Here is a 21,704-nt window from a genome sequence, read left to right as displayed (position 1 = left end):
CCATCTGAGCCATCAGGGAAGCCCCCAGACCTGCAGAGTCAACAAGTTTTAAAAGACCCCCAGGGGGTTCTCAGGCTTGTTAAATGAAAAGCACTTATCCCACACGACATCTTCTCTTCAGAAGGCTCTCAGGCCAGAACTTGCCCAATTCTGCCCAAAGCTGGTTTTAGAACTACTATACATTTCACAAAGGATCACAAGGTCTCAGATAGAACTGGTCCCCGCATAAGTTTCTGAGCCACGGGTCTCCATTCTGGATTTGGTTTTCTGTTGCTGAGTTGCTATCACATGTGTCATTGTAGGTCAACTTCTTAGGCTGCTGATAGGAGGCAGACGCAGAATCCTGTCCCCACCTGTGTCTCATCAAGTCACTTACCTCATCAACTGTGTGTCCTGCTCTGGAGTGGATACGCATTGTGGGTGTGTGCTAAGGCACTCAGTCATGTCCGACTCTTTGCGATCCTATGGACCGTAGCCCACCAGCCTCCTCTGTCCATGGGATTCTCCAGGCAAGAATACTGGAGTGGGTTGCCATGCCCTGCTCCAGGGGATCTTCCCGACCCAGGGATTGAACCCGGGTCTCCTGCATTGCAGATGGATTCTTTACTGCCGAGCCCCCCGGGGAAGCCCTGGATACTGATTGTGCTTTCCCCAAGAAGCTTTTGGCTCCGTTCTGATTTCTGGGGCATAGAAGCAAGTTGTTTCCCTTGGCTGGAGGGATGCCGTGAGCACCAGTCTTGAGTCTGACCAGATCCCCTCCCCACATCTGGACAGAAATGGTCAGGTGAGGAGCACCCTCCCGTTTCCTAGCCCAAAGTGCAGGTGGAGTGAGGTGGATGAAGCACCTCTCAAGTAACCAGAACGAATGGAAACAGCTCGATTGGGTTGCTGAAGTGCTGCCAGAGTCCCATTTGTAAGCCAGGAAGGGTCTCTGCTCAGGAACAAAGGGGAACGTTCCCACCTCCTGCCTGAGTGAGCGGAGCGCAGCGCGTGCCTTAGCACGTCATTGGTGGTGTCGGGGAGCAACGCGGTGCTGAGCTGGGCGGCGTCCTCCTTTTCAGGACATCTGTTTGAAGGGCCCCGCCCAGTTCTCTGGGCCCTTAGGTGCTGTGATGGGCCCCGGGAGCCTGGGGACAGGATCTGCAGCCGGGCTAAAAATCCACTGGGCAAAACTGTTGTCATCTCTTTCCATCCCTTATATTCTGATTCTGCCTGTTTAGCTCGCATGAAGGAACCTGGGCAGGGCAGCTGGGCAGTGTTTTCAGATTTCCAAAGGTGTACAGCGTGGGGACCCCCAAAGGGCAGAGGTGGGCCTACCAAGGAGGAGCTATAGGGATGTACGGCCCTGGTGAGTGGTAAGAATTTCAGGTACGTCTGAAAGTGTGTCATGAGGTTCCTGTCACTGAGCTTGGCCAGCAGAAGCTTGAGTGAGGCAGGATTGGAATCAGGAGGGCTTTGCCCTGTGGTGGGAGGTTGGCCTGCAACCCCCCACTTCCAAGGCTCCTTCCATGCTTCATTTCGTCAGCACCCCAGCATGCTGGCCGGAGGCTGGGGGAAGGGGAGCCGTTGAACTCTCTCTGTGGTTCAGTCTATGAAGCAAGACTGCTTTCCGCCCTTCACGGTGCTGTCCTGCATGGGAGTCGTGGAAGAAGGCTCTCATAAGGGGTGCTTCGGCATTCCCCACAGGAGGTAGCCTTCTCGGCCAGTGCCGCCTTTCAGGAAGGCTCGATCATCACTTCCTGGTTGTCGTGAAAACAGCTATTGCAGGGTGTGAGGTGGTCCTCACTTCCTGGGAATGATATTCTTCTCTTCTTTCAGAGTTCTGTGGCAGGTGAAGGAGGTTTCCTGCCCACCCTCCGTATGGGAAGCTGCTGATGGCCTCAGCCAGGATCCCCGCCCCCACGCACCCAGCACCGGAGTCTCAGCACACATGCCTGGCCTGAGTTGGTCCCAACCCCCAAAACGGATGCCTTATCAGTTTTATAGTCAGGCTGTCAGCCCCCTGCCCACCTGGCAGACTTACATGCCTTCAGAGCTGGCTGGACTCGGTCCCCCTCGCTGTTTTGACTCACCCCCCAGAGCCTTTATAGGCAGCAGGTCCACCCCCTCACCGATGCAGCTCCCTGACCAGTGCGGGGCAGGAGAAGCACCCTGAGTGATTCCATGCTGTCTCAGGTGGCGCAGAGGGTCTGACCGGCCCCTGGGCTTTGTAAGATGGACAGAGCCTACCCAGTAGGGGGCCACATGGGGAGGGGGCTGAGGACTGGGTGGGTAACCTAGAGAAGCAGACTTGGGCTCGGGGGGGCGGGAGGGGCATGGATGTGGAGTCTCCACATCTCTGGGGGCCAGGGGAAGGACAGGGATAGAACCTCTCCTGGGGCCTCTGTGCTCTCTTTGGGGAAATGTGTCTGCTGCAGAGGGTCCTGGTGAGGCTTCCAGGGCATTGTACTGGGAAGTTCTGGTATTTACAGAACACTTCTGCGTGCATTATTTCATTTCATCCTCCCAACCACCCCCTGGGATCTTAGTTTTGTCCTTTTACAGATACAGAAATTGAAGTCCAAAGAGAAGAAACAGTTGCCCAGGATCCTATAGCTAGTCAGCTGCAGCGTCAGAATTTGAACCTATAAAGTCCCACTTAGAACCCAAGCCCTTACCCTGTAGATGTCTCGAGTCTCTGACACCATCCGAGATACTGCATGTGATGTGCTGGAGCCCTCACCCTCCCAGGGCCCATGGGTTGTTGTTCCGTCGCTCAGTTGTGTCCCACTCGTTCCAGCCACATGGACTGCAGGACATCAGGCTTCCCTGTCCTTCACCATCTCCTGGAGTTTGCTCAAACTCATGTCCATCAAGTTGGTGATGCCATCCAACCATCTCATCCTCTGTCGTTTCCTTCTCCTCCCATCTTCAATCTTTCCCAGCATCAGGGTCTTTTCAAATGAGTCAGCTCTTGGCATCAGGTCGCCAAAGTTTTGGAGTTTCAGCTTCAGCATCAGTCCTCCCAATGGATATTCAGGACTGATTTCCTTTAGGATTGAGTGGTTTGATCTTCTTGCAGTTCAAGGGACTCTCAAGAGTCTTCTCCAACACCACAGTTCAAAAGCATCAATTCTTTGTCGCTCAGCTTTCTTTAATGGTCCATCTCTCACATCTATTTATGACTACTGGAAAAACCATAGCCTTGACTATATAGACCTTGTTGGCAATGTCTCCAATTTCTCCTTGTGTCCACAGCGAGCAGGACATGTGCCTGGGGTGTAGGTTCCCACTTGGAATGGTTCCAGCTGAGGAGCCTGTGGCAGCCCAAGTTCTGGAAGGTTCGTGACTGCACGGGGATGAGCAGAGACGTCCCACGGGTTGGTCATGCTCTGCCCCCGCTCTGCACGGGGAGGGGTCCCCACACCACGGCATCCCACTCCTTCTTGTCCAGCCAAGGAAACTGAGGCCCAGGGAGGGGACGGGAACTGCTGGAGACCTCATGGCAGAGCCAGCTGGGCCATACACAGAGGATGGATCAGCGTTTCTTTTTCATTCAGTGGGTCGAGTTAAAAGCTACGTTTTTAATGATTGCAGTTGCCTCTGAGAAGAAGCAAGCGATCAGAGTGCTTGCTAAAGGTGCCGGGCAGCCAGAGAGTGGGTGAAGGGCACCCTTAAGATGTCTCAGAGAGGGACTACCATGGTGATTTTATTTTTGACTCACTGTCTGCAGATTTGTCCCCATTGAAGTTACTTTTAAAGCAATGTCCTGGGTTCAGCCAGCAACGGGCCTGCCTTCTAGCGAAAAGAGCAGACAGACATGACTCAATGCTGAATATACTTATTTTGAGTACCTATCTGTCTTCCTTACTAAGCTCCTTGGCCAAATTCTCTGCCCTTGAAAGCTCAACACAGTGTCTTGGTGTCAGGAGCCACTGGGACCGTAGCAGGAGTCAGACAATCCCGAGTTCACATCCCAGCTCCACCACTCACCAGGTGTGGGGTCTCAGACAGGCTCTCAGCCTCCTGAGCTTCAGTTTTCCTGTCTGTAAAACGGGGATTGTCACAAACCATATCACCCTGGATCTCTGTGGTGATCAAGGGAGAAGATTGGCTGAAAAGACTTCATAAACTGTACAGGGTCATGCCTGAGAGAATAGTTACTGGTGCTCAGGGAAGGCTTGCTGTAGTCAATAAAATTTAATTTTATATATTAAAACAGTACTGCATAAAAAGCTACTTTGGGGGCACAGAGGGCCCATGTGTGAAATTCATTCCCAGTTACTCCGGCAATGAGAGGTATGGATACTGTGGAAAACAGCACTCTGTAGGAGATACTCCCATCTGGATTCCAGCAGCAGTTCTCACCACAAACCACCCAGTTCTTCCATCCTTCATTCAGCCCCTCCCGAGGACTAGGCCACTGGTCCCCAGGTGTGAGAGGGTCCCCACTGCCAGTCTCCCCCAAACCCCTCTCGATTCTAGCTGTGACATGTTCGTTGGTTGGTTGGTTTGCTCAGAGCATGTGGCAGAGTCATCTGCCAGAAGCGTCAAACAGATGACAGAGTCCGACCCCCAGAGCTCCTGATTCAGGAGGTTCCAGGGATGAGGCTGGAGAACCTGCATCTCAGACAGGATCCCAGGTATATCTTGCTGAGGCTGCTGATCTGGGGACCCCGCTTTGAGAACCTACAGCACACTTGGTGTGTACTGTATGTTAGGTGCTGGGGTCAGGGAGGGGGTATCGCAGCCCGGCTGGGGGGTGTCAGTGCCGCCGCCTCCAGGAAGCCCCCCCTGACTTGACTCCCTTCCCCACCCACGTCCCAGTTTGGGCTGGGGCCCCTCTGCGCTCCCTCCTCACCCCCTATGGGTGTGCGTTGGTTTATTCTGGGACAGCCAGATATTCCCTTGTCACTGTCAGCTGACGGGGTGCTATTGCTGTGTTGGACACCCCTTTGGCAGGCGCCCTCTTGAGTTTTGACATTTTCCCAGCCTCATCAAGTGAGGCTCAAAGGGCAGGGGAAGGGGAAAGTAAGGTTCCAGGTATGTCTATTTCCTAAACATCTGTGAGTCATCCCTGAGCCGGCTCAGTTGGCTAATTTAAGATAAGCCCATGAAGGTAAGGGGGTGCTGGCGGAGGGGCAGGAAGTTAACAGACAGTGAGCCCCGGTTAAGGAGGCTGGCGTGGGTTAGCCCTGTGAGGTCCTGCCAGGGAGGGTGTGGCCTCACGGTCCTCGCACAGATGGCCCACTCGGGCCCAGAGACGGTGAGCGGCCTGGCCACAGCCACACAGCCAGTGGAGTCAGGCGCTGTCCGCACTGCCGCCTGGACACTGAGCGTGTCACGGGAGGTCTGACCCTTCCCGTCACCTGCGCGGGGGCGAGCTGGCTTTTCTTGGGGCAGAAGCCGCTGCGCCCACTCCACACCGCGCTGGTGACCTGTCGTCACTGGAAACGCGAGAGCCCCGAAGGCGGCGGCCCTGCCGCTGAGTGTGTCAGCGCGCTCCAGGCCCGCTGCTCCCACCAAGCCCGTGACTCATGCCCGAGTGCTGAGAGTAAACAGCCTCGGCCTCGGCAGAGGAGTCCGCGGGGCCTCTGCCACCATCGCCTGGCACCCCCTGCGCGTGCCGCCTCCTCCCCGTTGGCCCCAGAGGGGCTCCAGCAGTGCTTCCCCCCCGCCCCTGCTCCGCCTCCCAGAATGCCTTGGGCCGGGGAGGAAATTAACAATTGTGTTGGTACACCAAGCTTTTTGCTATGTAATGAGTAACAGTTGTAATTAATGTTTAACACGTGTGAACAGCAGGTCTCTGCAGAGAGGAGGGGGAGGGTTTAAACGAGAGAACTGGGATCACTCGCTTCCTTTGGCTGATATGTTACTGAGGGACAGGTTTTTCCAGTTGGTTTTTCTGTTTGACATATGAATGAATTCATTTAGTAACCTAAAAAAAAAGAAAAGAAAAGAAAACACTGGTGTTTCATAGCTTTGGCTTGCCTGCTAATTATGTTGATAGAAATGTTTCTTCTTCAAGTGCCTTTGTCTCCTGTGTGGAAGAAAACCCAAAGGTTTAGTAGAATGTCTTTGCTCTTCTGCTTGGCAAGACAGAGGTCTTCCTGTAGATAGAGGTTTTTAAATTCTGTGAGGTCAGAGACTCGGCCGGCCTTGTTGACACCTAGGTTCCCAATTTAGATCAGTGCCTGGCACGTAACGAACACACATTTATTAAATTATTGAGTAAATTAGGTCTCAGGAAAACCAACCCCAAGTTCTCTTGAGGGGTATCACACAGCCTGCTCACACAGAGATGGTTATGTTTTCACATCACTCTTTCAAGCTGTACGCCTGTCTCTCTTCAAATGAGGAAGAGGGGCGTTCGTGAGCGGCTGGTGACGGCTCTGGTTGCTGCCGTCGGTCTGATCTCGAAGCCGAGAGTGTGTCCCTGGATGTTTGAGGACTGGCCCGTGAATCCACCTGCCATGTTGTGGGTGGGGAGGCTGGTGTGCCTGTAGGTGGCAAGCAGGGCCCTGAGAGCCGGGCACCTGTCCCCTCCTGCCACCCCTCTCCTGTAATTCCATCTATGGATGGGCAGCAGCAGAAACACATGAGCAGCTGGTTGAGGTTTGGGGGCTCCTCGGAGGGAAGACTCATTTCTACAAACGCCCAGCCTGCTTCCTGCACATCCTCTGAGGCTTGTGGATGGGGGAAGTCCCTTTCCCAGGCCCTAGGGCTGATTCTAAGTGTCTGTGGGTGTCTGCAGGTGAAAGCGTTAGGAGACACACTGCATTAGCTCTGAGCGGGCATTCTCCATCTGACAGGGAGCCCAGCCCAGAGCGAGCAGAGCTGCCGGGTCTAGATCTAAACCCCTGGGCTGCCACTTGCTAGCAGGGTGACCTGGGGCAAACGGCTTGTTTCCTCATCTGTAAAACCAGGTGGTAATTGGAATCGGTGCCAGGAGTCCGGGGCACAGTGAGTGTTCTGGCTTTTGGTATCTTTATCATCACTACTGTTTTTGAGAACCTGTTGCACCGTAGACAGGATTTCTGCTGAACTTGTTAGAGGCCCCTGGGATTCAGAAGATATGGGTTCAAGTACAAGTTCAAGTCTAGCTGTTGACATGGGACAAGTCAGTCCCTTTCACAGCTGGTCATTTTTCATTTCTAAAATGAGTTATGCTGGTGGAGATGGCTTGCTTCAGCAGCTGTAAAGGCCTTTGTTTAGGTCATTTTATCATTTTCATCAGGATTTATCCCTACTTTTCCTGCAGCCAAGCAGCAGCCCTCAGGGTGGGGTCTTTGCACCAGGCAGCCACATCCATGTTTCCCTCTTGGGGTGCAGACTAGGAGGATAAAGGCATGCTCACTGGAGCCAGGCCCTCCTTCCCCAGTCCAGGCTTGGGTGTACATGCATGGACAGCATTCCTGGAACCCAGATGGCATTCCTGGAGCCCAGGCGGCTTCCAGGCGCCTGCCTCACGGGCTTCCCCATGCCCTGCTTTGGGGGAGTCACCCCTACCCCCTCGTATAATCAGGAGCTTCTCTTCTCAGGCACTGCCCTTGAGGTGTGGCAGCATGGTGTCCTGGGGCCTGCGTGTGCCTGTGAGGGGAACACAGAGGCCTGTTTGGTGATCCTAAAGGAGCCAGCCAGACATTGTCTGACAGCCTGTCTGCGGGTACAGCCTTCACTCCCTGGGGAGAGGAGAGTGAGGCCTGCTCTTGAACTGCAGGGGAGAAGGGGGCTTCATCTCCCCAGGCCTTAGTTTCTCCGCCTGTAAAATGGAAATTCTAATGCTTGTCTCTGAGAAACAAGCGAGATGATGCAGAACGTGTGTTTAGAAAGTTGAAGCAGCAAAGGACCATTGTCGGGAACAGAGTTTTCGTCAAGTAGGAGTGTTTGCGCATCGTCGTGAAAGGTCCATAGACTCTGGGTCATGGGGGCCCCCACCTCCCCAGATCAATGCACAGTCTCCCTCCTTGCCCCCTCTCGGGGGCTCATGACTGCCTGGGCTGCAGCCCCTTATATGCCTGTCCACCCCTGCCCTCCCCACTCCACACCGCCCCCTCTACCAAAAACCAGCCAGAGCCAAGGCCAGCAGTGTGCAGGAATCAGCACCCTGGACCGTGTGGAAAGGGCTCTGTGGGCACCTTCGTTCTGGTCTCTCTGCCCTTGTGTTTTCAAAGTAATAGGATATCGGTAAACAAACACCAGACCTGGAACACTGTGCAGGCCCCCTCGTCAGCCCCATATTTGCTCCCGCCTCACCCACATGGGGCCTTAAAAGGCCTCTCAGCACCTGAGAGCTCTGTACAATGGTTCTGTTCTCAGTTCTCTAATCCTTGTTGCCCCCGCGTAAGGGACTCTGTCCTATGCTGGAGGGCTGGGGAGGCCGGAGGCCAGCCAGAAAGATGCAGCCACCCATCCACAGGCCCCACCTGGGGACCCAAGGCCCTGGGTCCCCTTCCCTTCCTTCCAATTCCCTGTGAACCATTCTCAGGGGCCAACATCCACATTCATGATCAGCCCGGAGGACTCAGGGATGTTTGGCAGACTGTGAAGTCTTCTCTCCCGGCCTGGCCCAGAGAAAGGCGCTCCTAGAGCACCCCTAGGTGAGGGGAGGCTGCCCAGGCTCTCATCCCAAAGCAGAGGGTCAGGGGCTGGGGGCTGGGGCCCCTGCCTGGCCTGATGGCCTGCTCCTCTCTGATGGGCAGTCTACTTGCCTGGTCCAGGCCCCGTTCATAAAAACATAAAGTCCCACCAACCTCCTCAGTTTGTTGTGAGGGTCAGAGAATGTCACATCGGGTCCTCACATGCCTGCTTGTGAACAGAAAGCACTCAGTAAAGCTCAAGTCATTTTCAAAACTATTTTAAAATGATTTGAGGGGGGAGTCCAGCTCCTAAGTTTCCTTTCTTGATTGATGAATGAGGTGTTTTTTGGACCTGCTGACTATAAATCTGGGTGGAGATTCATTCACTCAATAGAGTCTAAACATCAACATCAGGCACCATCCTAGGCACTGGGAATTCAGCTTTGAAAAAAACAGAATCTGTCTTGTCTTCTTGGAGCCTCCACCTTAGGAATTTCAGCACAGGCTGAAGAAGAAGGTGGATTCTGCTACAAGGCACTTACTCCTCCTGAGTACATGAAAAGGAGCTGCTCTGAGCATGGATGTGACCATGGGGAGAAGGGACCACTGTGTACAGTGGTCCTGGGCTTTGGTATGTCCTCTCTTATTAATCACCTCCATAATCCTTTATGGTATAGGCATTGTCAGCCCTGTTTTATAGAAGTGGCAGCTAAGGCTCAGAGAGGCTTAGAAACTTACCCAAAGCCACACAGTAGTAGCAGAGGCAAGATTCAAACCTGGTTCTTCCTAACTCCAGAGTCCACACCCTCTCCATGAAGCTGAGCTGCAGTTCCTCTGTTCTCCGGCCTTGTTGCATCCCGGGGACTGTGTGTCAGGCACAGAGAACTTCAGAAGAGGCTAAGGCGTGAGGCCTCATCTCCGTCTGGTTCTGAGAAGACACCTTTGTGCCCTGCAGTGTGACGTGGACTGGGGTGGGGTCAGACAGTGCCTTAGACAGCGGAGGCTGGGTTCCGGAAAGGAGAAAGGAATCCCTTTCTCCTGGGGCCTGCGGATATGTAAGTTGCTTCAGTCGTGTCTGACTCTTTGCAACCCCATGGACTGTAGCCCTCCAGGCTCCTCTCTCCAGGCAAGAATGCTGGAGTGGGTTGCCATGCCCTCCTCCAGGCTATCTTCCCCACCCAGGGATCGAACCCATGTCACTTTTTTCTCCTTCGTTGGCAGGCAGGTTCTTTACCACTAGCGCCACCTGGGAAGCCTTCCACCTTGGGTGGTCTTGACAAAAGTTGCCCCCAGGAGTCAGCATTAAAGCTGAACTTGGAAAAATGGCTAGGATTTTTGCACCCAGAGATAGTGAAGAAAGGGATTCTCCAGGGCAGACAGAGCAGAGCAGAGGCCTGGAAGCAGGATGATGTGGAATGGGGGACCAGCTATTCTTTGTGACTGGACCCGAGGGGTGGGTGTGGAACCCAGAAGGGTTATCACCAAGGCACTGAGGGCCTCAAGCACCAGAGTGAGTTCTCTGTCCTTTCCAGTCCTGGGGACCGAGGAGCTAGCAAGGGTTTCTGGACCCAGAGAGCTGTGCTTTAGAGGCTTATGGGAATTTGGGAACCTGATCTCTTTGGCTAGCCCTGAATGATAAACAGGAAGGAGCAGATCTAGAAGGAACACATTTGTTTCATCTAAGCAAACATTTACTAAGCACCAGCTCTATGCCAAGCACTGCAGGCGGTTTAGAGACCGACAAGATATTGGAGAGGAAATTAAGTCCTAGGTACTGTCCCCCAGAGAACCCCATGGGCTGCCCGGGGCGGGGTGGCTGGGGGCTCGCTGAGCTACAAGAGAAGGGTGGAGAGCTGAGAGCTGTCCTGGAGGAGGGGAGCTCTCAGAAGGCGGGATGGGGAGGTTTTGTGGAAGGCAGGCTTTTGTGCCAGACCTTGGAAGCTTCCAGACGTCATACAGTTGGTGGTCATTTCAAAGACTAAATGAGGGAGATGCAATGCCTGCCTGGCCGGCCCTGTCACTTAGCTCTGAGGCCCAGATGGTAACCCCCTCTCTTCACTCACAGGGTGGCAGGGTTGTCGTGAGGGTTAGGGCTAGCATGGGTGCTTGTTGACACTGACCCAGCGTCAAGACTGATTGATGTGAAATGTATAACACAAGTAGGAAGGGGACCACCAACAGCAAAGGCTAACCTGGATGGAGGAAAGGCCTCCCAGGAGACCTGAGCTGGGTCTTAAAGATCTCATCAGATGAGAGCTTTGGAAGGACATTTAGGGCATCGCGAAGGGCCACCTCACCTGCCTTGGAGACAGAGGCTGGTGGAGCCATTAACTGGATCGCTGCCACCAGGGCTCTGGTCCCGTCATCAGGCCAAAGAGCTCCAGAGGCCTGGCCCTGCCCTCCTGAGTCTCCCCTCCCTCCAGCAGAACCCTGACTTCTGTTTGTAATTGCCTATAGGTGGAATTAATTAGATACTGTCATTCTAACAACTCACAGGGGTGGTATATTTTTTCTCTAAATGCAGATATTCTTTTGAGGGCTGTGTCTTCCTTTATCTTTTACAGAAAATCACTAAATTAAAAGAATTGCCTTTTAAAATTGCAGATTAAAGAGAAACTTAATTAGAAGGAATGAAAGCAGTTGTGTTTGGAGCTTTTGTTCTTAACTTTTTTTTTTCCCTTGTGCTGCTGAATCACTGCACTTGGAGTTTGTATATTTTTATTTTAGGTGAAATGATTTGCCTAATTAAGCCTGTCATTCATCACCACCTGTTCCCTCTAAAATATATGGCTATATTATTAAGCTTGCAAGCGAATGTATAAATTAATTCAGTGGGGAATTGCAGTGTTGACTGGGACGTTATTAGGTTTTATCCAATTTATCTGGTATGAAAACCGATATTTTTCCCCAGAAAAATGAAACAGCAGCTCATTAGGTTTCTTCATTCAGTCATTCTTTGAGCACCTATTATGTTGTGGTCATGCATTAAGGATGGGGGGATGGGGGCAAATATGGTGTAGCCCCTGCTCTTGAGGGGCTCATGGGGAGCCAAACAAAGAAACTGGCCATTAGGGTACCATAGGCTGAGATCAGAAAACTAAGATCATGGCATTCAGTCCCATCACTTTATGGCAAATAGATGGGGAAACAATGGAAACAGTGACAGACTTTATTTTCTTGGGCTCCAAAATCACTGCAGATAGTGACTGCAGCCATGAAATTAAAAGACACTTACTCCTTGGAAGAAAAGCTATGACCAACCTAGACAGCATATTAAAAAGCAGAGACGTTACTTTGCCAACAAAGGTCCATCTAGTCAAAGCTATGGTTTTTCCAGTAGTCATGTATGGATGTGAGAGTTGGATTACAAAGAAAGCTGAGCACCAAAGAATTGATGCTTTTGAATTGTGGTGTTGGAGAAGAGTCTTGAGAGTCTCTTGTACTGCAAGGAGATCCAAGCAGTCCATCCTAAAGGAGATCAGTCCTGGGTGTTCATTGGAAGGACTGATGTTAAAGCTGAAACTCCAATACTTTGGCCACCTGATGCGAAGAACTGACTTATTTGAAAAGACCCTGATGCTTGGAGGGATTGAGGGCAGGAGGGCAGGAGGAGAAGGGGACGGCAGAGGATGAGATGGCTGGATGGCATCACCGACTCAATGGACATGAGTTTGAGTAAACTCTGGGAGTTGGTGATGGACAGGGAGGCCTGGCGTGCTGCGGTTCGTGGAATCGCAGAGTCAGACGTGACTGAGCGACTGAACTGAACTGAACTGAGGCTGAGATCAGGGTGAGTCTGAGAAAGGGGTGGAGCCAGGGACGGCTTCCTGGAAGAGATGACTCCTAAAGAACACGTGGAGTCAGGCAGGTGGACGAGGAGAAAGGCAAAAGTCCTGATGATTCACACAAAGAACAGAGCCTGGGAGGCGGCGTGGCGAGACCTGAGACTAGACAGGTTGCCGGGTCGTTGGTCTTGAGAACCTGCGTTCCTTCCGTGATCGTGTTCCTTGCTCCATGCCTCTCCCCTTACCTTCTGCGCCAGGGGGTGTGTAGTAGGATTTTATGCTGGCAGAAATTCCCAGATTTCGAGCACCCAGATTGACCGAGGCGAAAGTGCCTTACAGTTCATCTGGTCTCTCCCTCTTATCTGCCTGGGGCAGAACTGAGCCCAGAACCTCGTCTCCCACCTACCCCTTCCCACACCCCCACCGTGCTGCCCCCGGGGGCACCGTTCACCGCCTGGGGCCAGAGGCCTGCTGCGCTGTCCTGTCTCCATTCTCTCCATTCCCCAAAACCAGAAAGGTAGCCGACGGGAGGCTTCATGGGGAAGTGCACACTGGCGCCGTTCTCCCCGACCCCGCCTCCCGCTGCGCCCCCGTCTCCATCGCAGTGCGGTGCTGCACAGGGGTCTTCCCGGACTTGCCCCGCGAGTAGTCAAGTCCTGTTGGGGTCACCTCCCTCCCTCATCCCTGTCATCACTGAGGGATTCAGCCTCCATCACCTTCCCTACCTCTCTGCCTCCAGAGTCACCCCTAAACCCTCTCTCCGTCAGCAGTCAGAGAGGTCTTTAAAGCCCAGTCTGAAGGATGGCATTCCTTGATTCAACCCACGCATAGGGTCAAGTCCCAGCTCCTTAGAAAGGTGACCAGGCCCTCACCTGTCTACCTGATCCCAGCGCTTGCCCCTACCCAAGGTCACCCATCCAGGGCTCTGCAAGTTAGGTGCCTCAGGTCAGAACCTGCTTCACCTCTCCCTCACACCCCCTCCCAGGACATGCACCCCATTTTACCGGCTGCCCCGAGGGCTGGTGGGTTCCCTGCGAGTTCTGACTGGGGAGCTGGGCTGCTGCGAAGCTGGGGGAAGGCCCGTGATGACATGGGTGTGGGGGCCCCAGCTCTGAACATCACCCCTTTATCACCACTGAAAGCTCAGCTCATCAGCCGGATGGAGGAGGATGTTTGTTTCTCAGACATCCAACCCCAGGACCTGTCCCCTAGAAGGGCCTTGAGATCATTGCCACCTGGCTGCCTGTCCCCGTGGTTGGACACAGGACAGAACTGTAGCCAGAGACGAGGGCAGGGAGCCCCCAGGCGGGCCCCCACTCTGCCCCCAGCCCTGGCATCATAGGCTGTGGGCGTCTGGAGGTTGGGGCTTGGCCTTCTTCACCTGGACTGGCCAGCCTCATCCTCCAGCGCTCAGGCCGAAAGCCGGTAGTGATTGACCCTCTGTCTCTCTCTCCCTCCATCTGAAGACATACACAAGTCCGATTCTCAGTCACTTCCACCCACCTCTCCAATGCCAGCATGTGCTCCAGGAGCTTCCTCACTGCTCGGCCTTGCTCCTTGTCCATCTCACTCTCTCTCTTTTTAATTAACACTTTTGTTTTTTTAAGAGTCGTCTTAGGTTCACAGCAAAATTGAGATGAAATTATGGAGAGTTCCCCTAGACCCACACCCTCCGTCCCTTTTCAGCCCAGCAGTCCTGTTAAAGAGTACCAGGTCAAACGCTTTCCCAGAAGCTTTCAGCTTTCTGACTTCAGAATCAAAAGTCAGAATGGCTCTTCATTTCTCTCAAAATAAAACCGAAGTCCTTCCCAGGGTCCACAAAACCCCCAACCACACAGCCCTGCTCCCTCCCACTCCCCTGGGCCTCAAATCCCACCCAGTGCAATCCGCTCCCGTTCCCCTGGGCTGTGTTGTTTCTCTGTCACTCTCAGCCCATGCCTGAAGTCAAGGGCCTGGAATCTGTTCTTCCTTCTCTCCAGAGTGTCCTTCCCCCAGCCGTCCACGCTGCTCGGCCCCCTTCCTGCAGGCGTTTATTCAGATGCTGTCCTCTGAGAGGCCTGCCTTGTCCTGCTGGCCTCTCCTCCAGAGCACTTAGCTCCAGCTGGTGTGCTGTGGGTCTGATTGACTTTACTTGTCTCTCAGACCCTGAACTCCAGAAGTGGGGCTTTCTGTTCTGCTCAGTGCTGTTCCCCAACTGTGGACCACGCCTGGCCCACGCGAACATGAGTCTGGAAGGGACAGCCTGCCAGACCCCGCGGCAGTCATGACAGTGACCAAGCACGTGGGTCCAGCCTGTCCTGAGCCTTCCGTTGGCGGGAACCGCCCTCCCTCCCCACTGTTTTCTGTACTGATTAATAGAGAAGCCTGTCTCAGAGGGATGGAAATGCTTCGCCGCCCTGATGGGTAATCTGGCTCCGTGGCAGAGACGCGCCACAAGTTCATTCACCATCCTCGGTGGTCCGTAGACCGCACATCACCACTGTCAGGGCAGGAGCTTCCCACCACCTTCCGTGAACATGAGGTTGATCGCTGTGTGGCTGGGGTCGGAGGCCGGCTCGCCACGTCCTTGCTTGCTGGCTGGGGCTGGGGAGATTTCCACCGTTGTGCGTCTGTGGGCCTGTAGCTGGACGTGGCCCTGGGTACGCGGTTCCGCAGGCCCTGGCCCGGTTTACTAGGCGCTTAGTATATGCTGCGCCAATCAAAGGTGGTCCCTCACCTGATTCCCACGCAGTCGGTACGGTAGGAAATAGGGCTTCGGAGAAGTGGAGTGGCTTAGCCAAGGCACACAGCTGGTCATGGCCAACTTCAGAGGGGGACTCAGGGCAGTTCGGAAGCTTCTGTGAAGTACGTAGTACATGTCCACATTGAGTAGGCATGATAAGAGTAATGAAAGCAAGCCTTTGTGATAGCATTGACCGAACACAGACTAACCACACGCCAGGCGCTCTGCTGAGATGGCTATTCATCCCCTGGCAGACTCCGCACAACTGCCCCACGCGTTGGGTACGGTTGTCATCCCTCGTTTTCAGAAGAGGCAACCGAAGCCCAGAGTCATGACTTGCAAGGTGGACTACTGGTCTCTACCAACACTTCTGGCAACTCCAATTTTGTTTGTTTGTTTTTAAAATACTTATTTATGTAGTTGCGGTATGCAGGCTCTTTCACTGTGGCACGGGGGCTCCCGAGCACGTGGGCTCAGTAGTTGCAGAATGCGGGCTTAGTTGCCCCTAGGAATGTGGGAAACTTAGTTCCCTGACCAGGGATCAAACCTGCATCCCCTGCATTGGAAGGTGAATTCTTAGCCACTGGACCACCAGGGGTGTCCTGGGAATTCCAGTTTTAGCTCAGTATTTTCCACTCTTTGTGGGGTGTCTCCAGGGTCCTTCCCTCCAAAGGTACCTCCCCAGCCCATGGGGTGAAGGATGCTCCTGCAGGTCCAGGGCTGGAAGGAAGGCACATTGGAGGGCCCATCCCACCGTGCTGGGCACTGCTCCAGCCTCACCTGGATCGTGTTCCTTGCTCCATGCCTCTCCCCTTACCTTCTGCGCCAGGGGCTGGCTGTGCGGAGGGCCCATGCAGTGGGGTGAGTGTAGAGGAGCAGACGGCTGTGATGCAACACACCCCTCGATTGGAACTCTCTGGTTGTCCCAGGAGAAAGGGGGCAGATGTGGCCAGTGCAGCCCTGGGTTGGGGGGAGGATGGGAGAATGGAGGAGGAGAGGAGCCACTTGGAGGCAGGTTTTTGGCACAAAATAAAGAAAAACTTTGCCCCTGACAACTGTCTAGGGAGCAGAGCCCCTCTGGGGGTACGGTGTCCCCTTGGACAGGGGCTGCGGGAGGGTTCCTTTGGGGATAAGCCTGAGCTCAGTGGCCTCTGTCGATTGAGCCAGCCCCTCGATTGCACCATCTGACTGGGACGGCACCTCACATCCTGGTCTAGGAAGCCCACAGCCTTTGAGCCGTGTTTGTTCGTTGCCGAGAACTCTTCTGCCTGCAAACTGTAAATCATCAACCAGCTGTGCTGATTTCCTGGCCCCACTGTGTGCCGCCCGTAACTTGTGGGGCTGAGCTCTGGGTAACTGGGTAACCATGCTCTTTCTCTCTCCCCCACAGCCCAGTTTAATGGCAGTGAGAAGCGGCAGTCATCCCCCTCGCCTTCCCGGGACCGGCGGCGCCAGCTTCGGGCTCCCGGAGGCGGCTTCAAGCCCATCAAACATGGGAGCCCTGAGTTCTGTGGGATCCTGGGAGAGAGAGTGGATCCCGCCGTGCCACTGGAGAAGCAAATGTAAGTCCGCAGGGAGCGAAGCTCAGTCTCGGGGGCCAGTTCACGGAGTCCCTGTCGACGCTCATAGAAGGCCGAGGCCACTGTCAAGTCTGTCTGGTCAGGGTTAAAGCGCACCTCTCCTGATTCCTGGCCCTGTGCTTCCTCTTTCTCCTCTGTATCACCTGCCTGCCTTTGGATGGCTAGTAGGAAGGACAGTGAGATCATCCACATGGTGTTCTCCTTACTTTCGTATCCTCCTTTCTAGTTTCATCATGCAGCAAGTGAGCTTTTAAAAAGCTAAATGTATATTAAACCCTCCTGCCTGATTGCATATTAACTTTATTATATAGCAGGAGTGATGTTTTTGCCCTACATGCCTGGAAGCTCAGATGGTAAAGAATCTGCCTGCCATATAGGACCCGGGTTCGATCCCTAGATTGGGAAGGTCCCCTGGAGAAGAGAATAGCTACCCACTCCAGTACTCTGGACTGGAGAATCCCATGGACAGAGGAGCCTGGCAGGCTACAGTCCGTGGGGTTGGAAAGAGTCGGACACGACCAACACATACATAACACATGCTAAATCCTGCTTCCTATTAGCTATATTTTATAGCAAGAGTGATCTTTTTGCCCCACATCTGCTTGATCTTAGTTGGACAAGACCTTGGCACTCTTGATTTGGGTTTCCCCCAGAGAGTTCCCAGCTTTAATCAGCGTCCGAGTCCCACCCCTGCTGCCCCTTGCCCCCTGCTTCTCCGTGATACTCTGGTCAGTGTTGTCTCCATCCCCTTGACCGAGGTGGTCGTCTCCTTTCTCTGCTGGGGTCTCGGGTCCCTGCTCTGCTCTGGTCTCGGGTCCCTGCTCTGCTCTGAAACCTTCCATGGCTCCCCATTGCCTCCAGGATAAAATCCCACCTCCCCAAACTGCCAAATTCGCTCTGTGAATTGCCCCCCAGACTGCTTTCTCAGTTTCTCGTCATTCCACATACCTGCCCTAAAGTAAGTTTCTCCAGAAACTTAACAGAGTGCGTCCTGGATCCCATGCTCCTGCCATCAGGTGTATCGCCCCCTTCACAAGTGAAAGTGGGATAAGTGGGGTTGTCATCTTCCTGCAAAGTGAGAAAACCGGGACCCCAAGAGATGTGGGGCCTCGGCCAGGATCTCCTGGCTCAGAGTGCCGAGGCAGGATTCAAATTCTGTGACTCGACCCCACACCTTCCTCTCACTTCCCTCCTGTATGCAATTTTCCCTCGCCCTGAGCACATGGCCAGCACAGAGTAGGCACTCAGGAAGGCCAGGAGATTAGCGGACACTCAGCGGGTTCCTTGTGAGACCGCGTCGAGTGCATCACGTACTATATTCGTCTCCACCCAGGGGATTCTGGGCTCCCGTAGCCGGCAGTGCATCCCTCACAGGAAATGCTCCCTCGCTGAGCAGGATGCCCGAATGATGTCATGAGCCTGTGTGCCCTTTTTAAGCATGCGCTGCAGCCTCCTTTGTGGCAGCCCTGCGCCTACTGTACCGCGCACATGGGTGGAGGGGGAGGGGGAGGCGCCCAGCAGGTGTTGTGTTAATCTCTTATGTCTCCCAGCCACACAGATTGGGTGGCAGGTTTTGCTTATTTCTGATCAGACTGTGTGCTTTTTAATCAACAAACAAAATATAATCCAGAGACGCCTGGGAGCTATTCAGCAGGCATCCTGACCCAGGTCTGCCTGGGGTCAGCGGCCCAGCCCCCTCTCTGCCCACACCCGGACGGAACTTCGTGAGCCCCGTGAGGGCAGGTCTGCCTTTCCTTTCCCGTTCCCACCCAAAAGGCCCTCGGCCAAATCCAGAGCTGTGGCTGGCTTTTCCTCCCCATCGTCTCATCTCCCTGGGATTATTCCAGCCTGCTAGAGGCCTGCCTCATCACCCAAGAAGTAGGGTGGTGGGCTTAGGTAAGATCCCACTTCCAGCAGAGCCTGAGGACCCAGGACCCAGGCCGAGAAGTTCACTGTATCCCACCCGGGCTGATACTACCTCGGAATTTAGTAGGCACTTCCAAATCCCGACTTCTCCCCACCCTAGTGCAGGGCAGAGGGAAGGTGGGCATGCTGAGCATGCACCCCGTCTTAGAGGGTTGTCAGGGGTGGGTAGTCACGCTTCTGCCCAGGCACCCAAACTACTCGCTGGCCCTCCTGGGACAGTGGAAAGGCTGCTCAGGTACTCAGAGGCGACTCCTCCCCGGCCTCCTGGAGGCAGCCCACCACCCACTCCGTTCTGCATTATTATTACCATAAACGTGTCCTAGTCATGAACTTCTTAGTATTGTTCAGTCGCTCCATCATGTCCGACTCTTTGCGACCCCATGGCCTGCAGCACACCAGGCTTCGCTGTTCTCTTCACCATTTCCCGGAGCTTGCTCAAACTCATGTCCATTGTATCAGTGATGCCATCCAACCATCTCATCCTCTGTCACCCCCTTCTCCTGCCCTCAATCTTTCCCAGCAGCAGGGTTTTTTCCAACGAGTCAGCTCTTTGCATCAAGTGGCTAAAGTATTGGAGCTTCGGTTTCAGCATCAGTCCTTCCGTAAATATTCAGTCTTGATTTCCTTTAGGATGGACTGGTTTGATCTCCTTGCTCTCCAAGGGACTTTCAAGAGTCTTCTCCAGCACCACAGTTCTAAAACATCAATTCTTGGGCGCTCACCTTCTTTATGAACTTCTTAAAACAAATAAATAAATAAATCTCGACTAGACACCCCCATCTGGCTCCAGCCCCTGTTGGGAACGTAACCTCCATGAGGGCGGGAACTTGTCTAGGTCACCATTGTGTGCCCAGAGCCTAGATGGGTGCCCGGCATGTAATAGGTGCTCAGTGAATAGGCAGCTGTCCCCTCGGTGAACGAAGTCCCCAAAGAGCCGTCAGCGTGTTCTCTCTGCCTTCCATCACCTCCCGTTCTCTCATCCACCCCAATCTGCTTCCCTTTTCTGCCTGGGTAACCAGCTGACCTCTTCTGGCCCCTGTGGCAGCCAGCACCGTAAATGGCTCACTCCTGCTAAGACGCGCTCTGCTCCCAGTTTTCCTCTGCCCTCCCCGCCGGCTCCTCACCTCAAGCTGACCTGGAGGTTAGACTGTCCAGGGCTCCGTGCTCTCCCTGGGTAGTCTCTCAGGATGCTGGTGGTGAGTCATCCCCAGCCCACACCTCTCCCAGAACTCCTAACTCCTACGGCCAGCTGCCTCCTTGGCATCTCCACTTGGCTGACGCACGGGCGTCTTAAATTTAACACGTTCAAAACCAGACTCCTGATCTCCTGGACACCTGCTCCTCCCCAGCTTGTCCACCTTCCCCATCCCGCCCCAGCAGCATCACATCTACCATGTTGCTCAAGCCACAGTCCTGACGTCATCTTGATGCCTTTGTTGGCGTCACACCAGCATCTAGTGCGTTACGAAGCTCTGCCCGTTTTCCATCCAAGACACACCCCGAATCCATCCGTTCCCGTCATCTCGGGTCCTCCCATCTGGACCACTGCAGGAGCCTCCTCGCCTGTCTCCTGCTGCACTTCCTCTCTGGCCATTCTTCAGGGTAGCCTGGCTAACCTTTTGTAAAATCATCCAGAGCAAGTATCTCTTAACATCTCTATTTAAAACTCTCATTGCATTTTCTTTTGCTTACAATGAAATCAGACTTCTTCCAGCGGCTCACACGGCCTCGGGGAACTGGGCCCTGCCCCCACCACCCCCCCACCCCTCCACCCCCACCCCCATTCACCCTCATCCTGTCCCACTTCCCACAGTCCAGCACTGGACCATTCTGGCTGCCTTTTTGCTCCGTGAACACCCCAAGCTCATTCCTACTTCTGGACCTCTGCACTTGCTGCTGCCTCTGCAGTGAATGTGTTTTCTTTGGCTCTTCACATGATTGGCTTCTTCTCAGTGCAGATTCTCAGGTCAAATGTCACCTCCTCGGGGTTGCCCCCCGTCCATTCATTCCATAGTCGGCACCTCCCGGACCCCAGTCACTGCCTTATCACAAACCCAGTATTCCTACATAGCAGTTGTCACTATCTGAAATTGTTTCCTGAATCTGTTGGTTGACTCTCTATCTGCCTGCATCAGCCCTTTGAGAACAAGGGTATAGTAAGTGGTGAGTAAATAATTGGATGATCTCATGGGTGTTGGATGGACTGGGTGGCGATCGTTGAGTCTTCTTAATTCCCATGGTTCAGGCCTGAGTGGCCAGCTCTACAAAGTCCAAGGCGTCCCCAAGATGGCCTCCTGCCTGGATTCTCTTTTCAGTTCAGGCAGGTCCTCCTTGGGCCCAGGGGTTGCCCCCCAGCCCCGAGGACCAGCCAGGCCCATCCTGTCTCCTGGTAATTATCCTCATCCTGACAGGCTGCCCTCTCCCCATCCCCCAGTTGAGTGTCCTTTGCCTCTTCTCTCCCCAACTCCTCCTGTTTCTCTTTTGATCCTCGACCCCGAGTTCCCTGCCTTTCTCTACGTGTGGAATGGCTGGAGCAGCTGGGGAAGGAACCAGCAACTTACTCTGTTTACCCACCAGGGATCACCCTTAACGAGGATCCAGAGCCCCCCAAGGCCCATCTGCCACTGCCTCCCTTACCGCCACGTGGCCTGTGCTCCGGGAGCCAGGCTCAGGCAGCGCCTCCCTGGAGACCGCTTCTTGGCCTTCCCTGAGGACGGCTCTGCTGCAAATAGCTGAAACTTGCGTGGCTAATAAAACAGCATTTTGTCAGCTCACTGGGGCTGTGTTACACAGGTGAAACTTCCTGGAAAACAACCTTGGCAAAACTGTTGACTCTCATCTCTAAAGTCAGCTCCATCCTTGTCTAACCACGTCTCCCAGTTACACTCACGTATCTTTTCTTAAACACACACTGGCCCTTCACATCTCTGGGAATGTTTTAATTATGGCAACCCGTGCAATTCCCAGCGTCACATCCTGTTAATTTGTGTGTAAGTGTAGACAGGAAGGCGGGTCTGCAGTGTACACTTCCCCTTGCCTTTTCCCTCGGCAAATCCCCCTCCAGATGTCCAGCCTCGGGTCTGACCTGTGAGCTGTCACCTCTGGGGCCATCAGTGACTCTGTCACAAGCTCC

General features: G+C 54.0%; 1 protein-coding gene across 1 annotated transcript in view; it reads left to right on the top strand.

Annotated features, from left to right (window-relative positions):
• SHB (SH2 domain containing adaptor protein B) overlaps window positions 1-21,704 on the top strand; it is a 135,907-nt gene that overhangs the window by 88,543 nt on the left and 25,660 nt on the right. Inside the window, exon 4 of the mRNA XM_043890832.1 lies at window positions 16,456-16,627. Coding sequence (XP_043746767.1) covers window positions 16,456-16,627 — 172 coding nt within the window. The remainder of the gene's footprint in view (window positions 1-16,455; window positions 16,628-21,704) is intronic.

Source organism: Cervus elaphus, chromosome 29 (genome assembly GCF_910594005.1).
Source record: "Cervus elaphus chromosome 29, mCerEla1.1, whole genome shotgun sequence".
In the NCBI taxonomy this organism is placed as follows: domain Eukaryota; kingdom Metazoa; phylum Chordata; class Mammalia; order Artiodactyla; family Cervidae; genus Cervus; species Cervus elaphus.
Note: the sequence above shows the minus strand (reverse complement) of the source record. Positions and strands in the feature narration are given on the sequence as shown.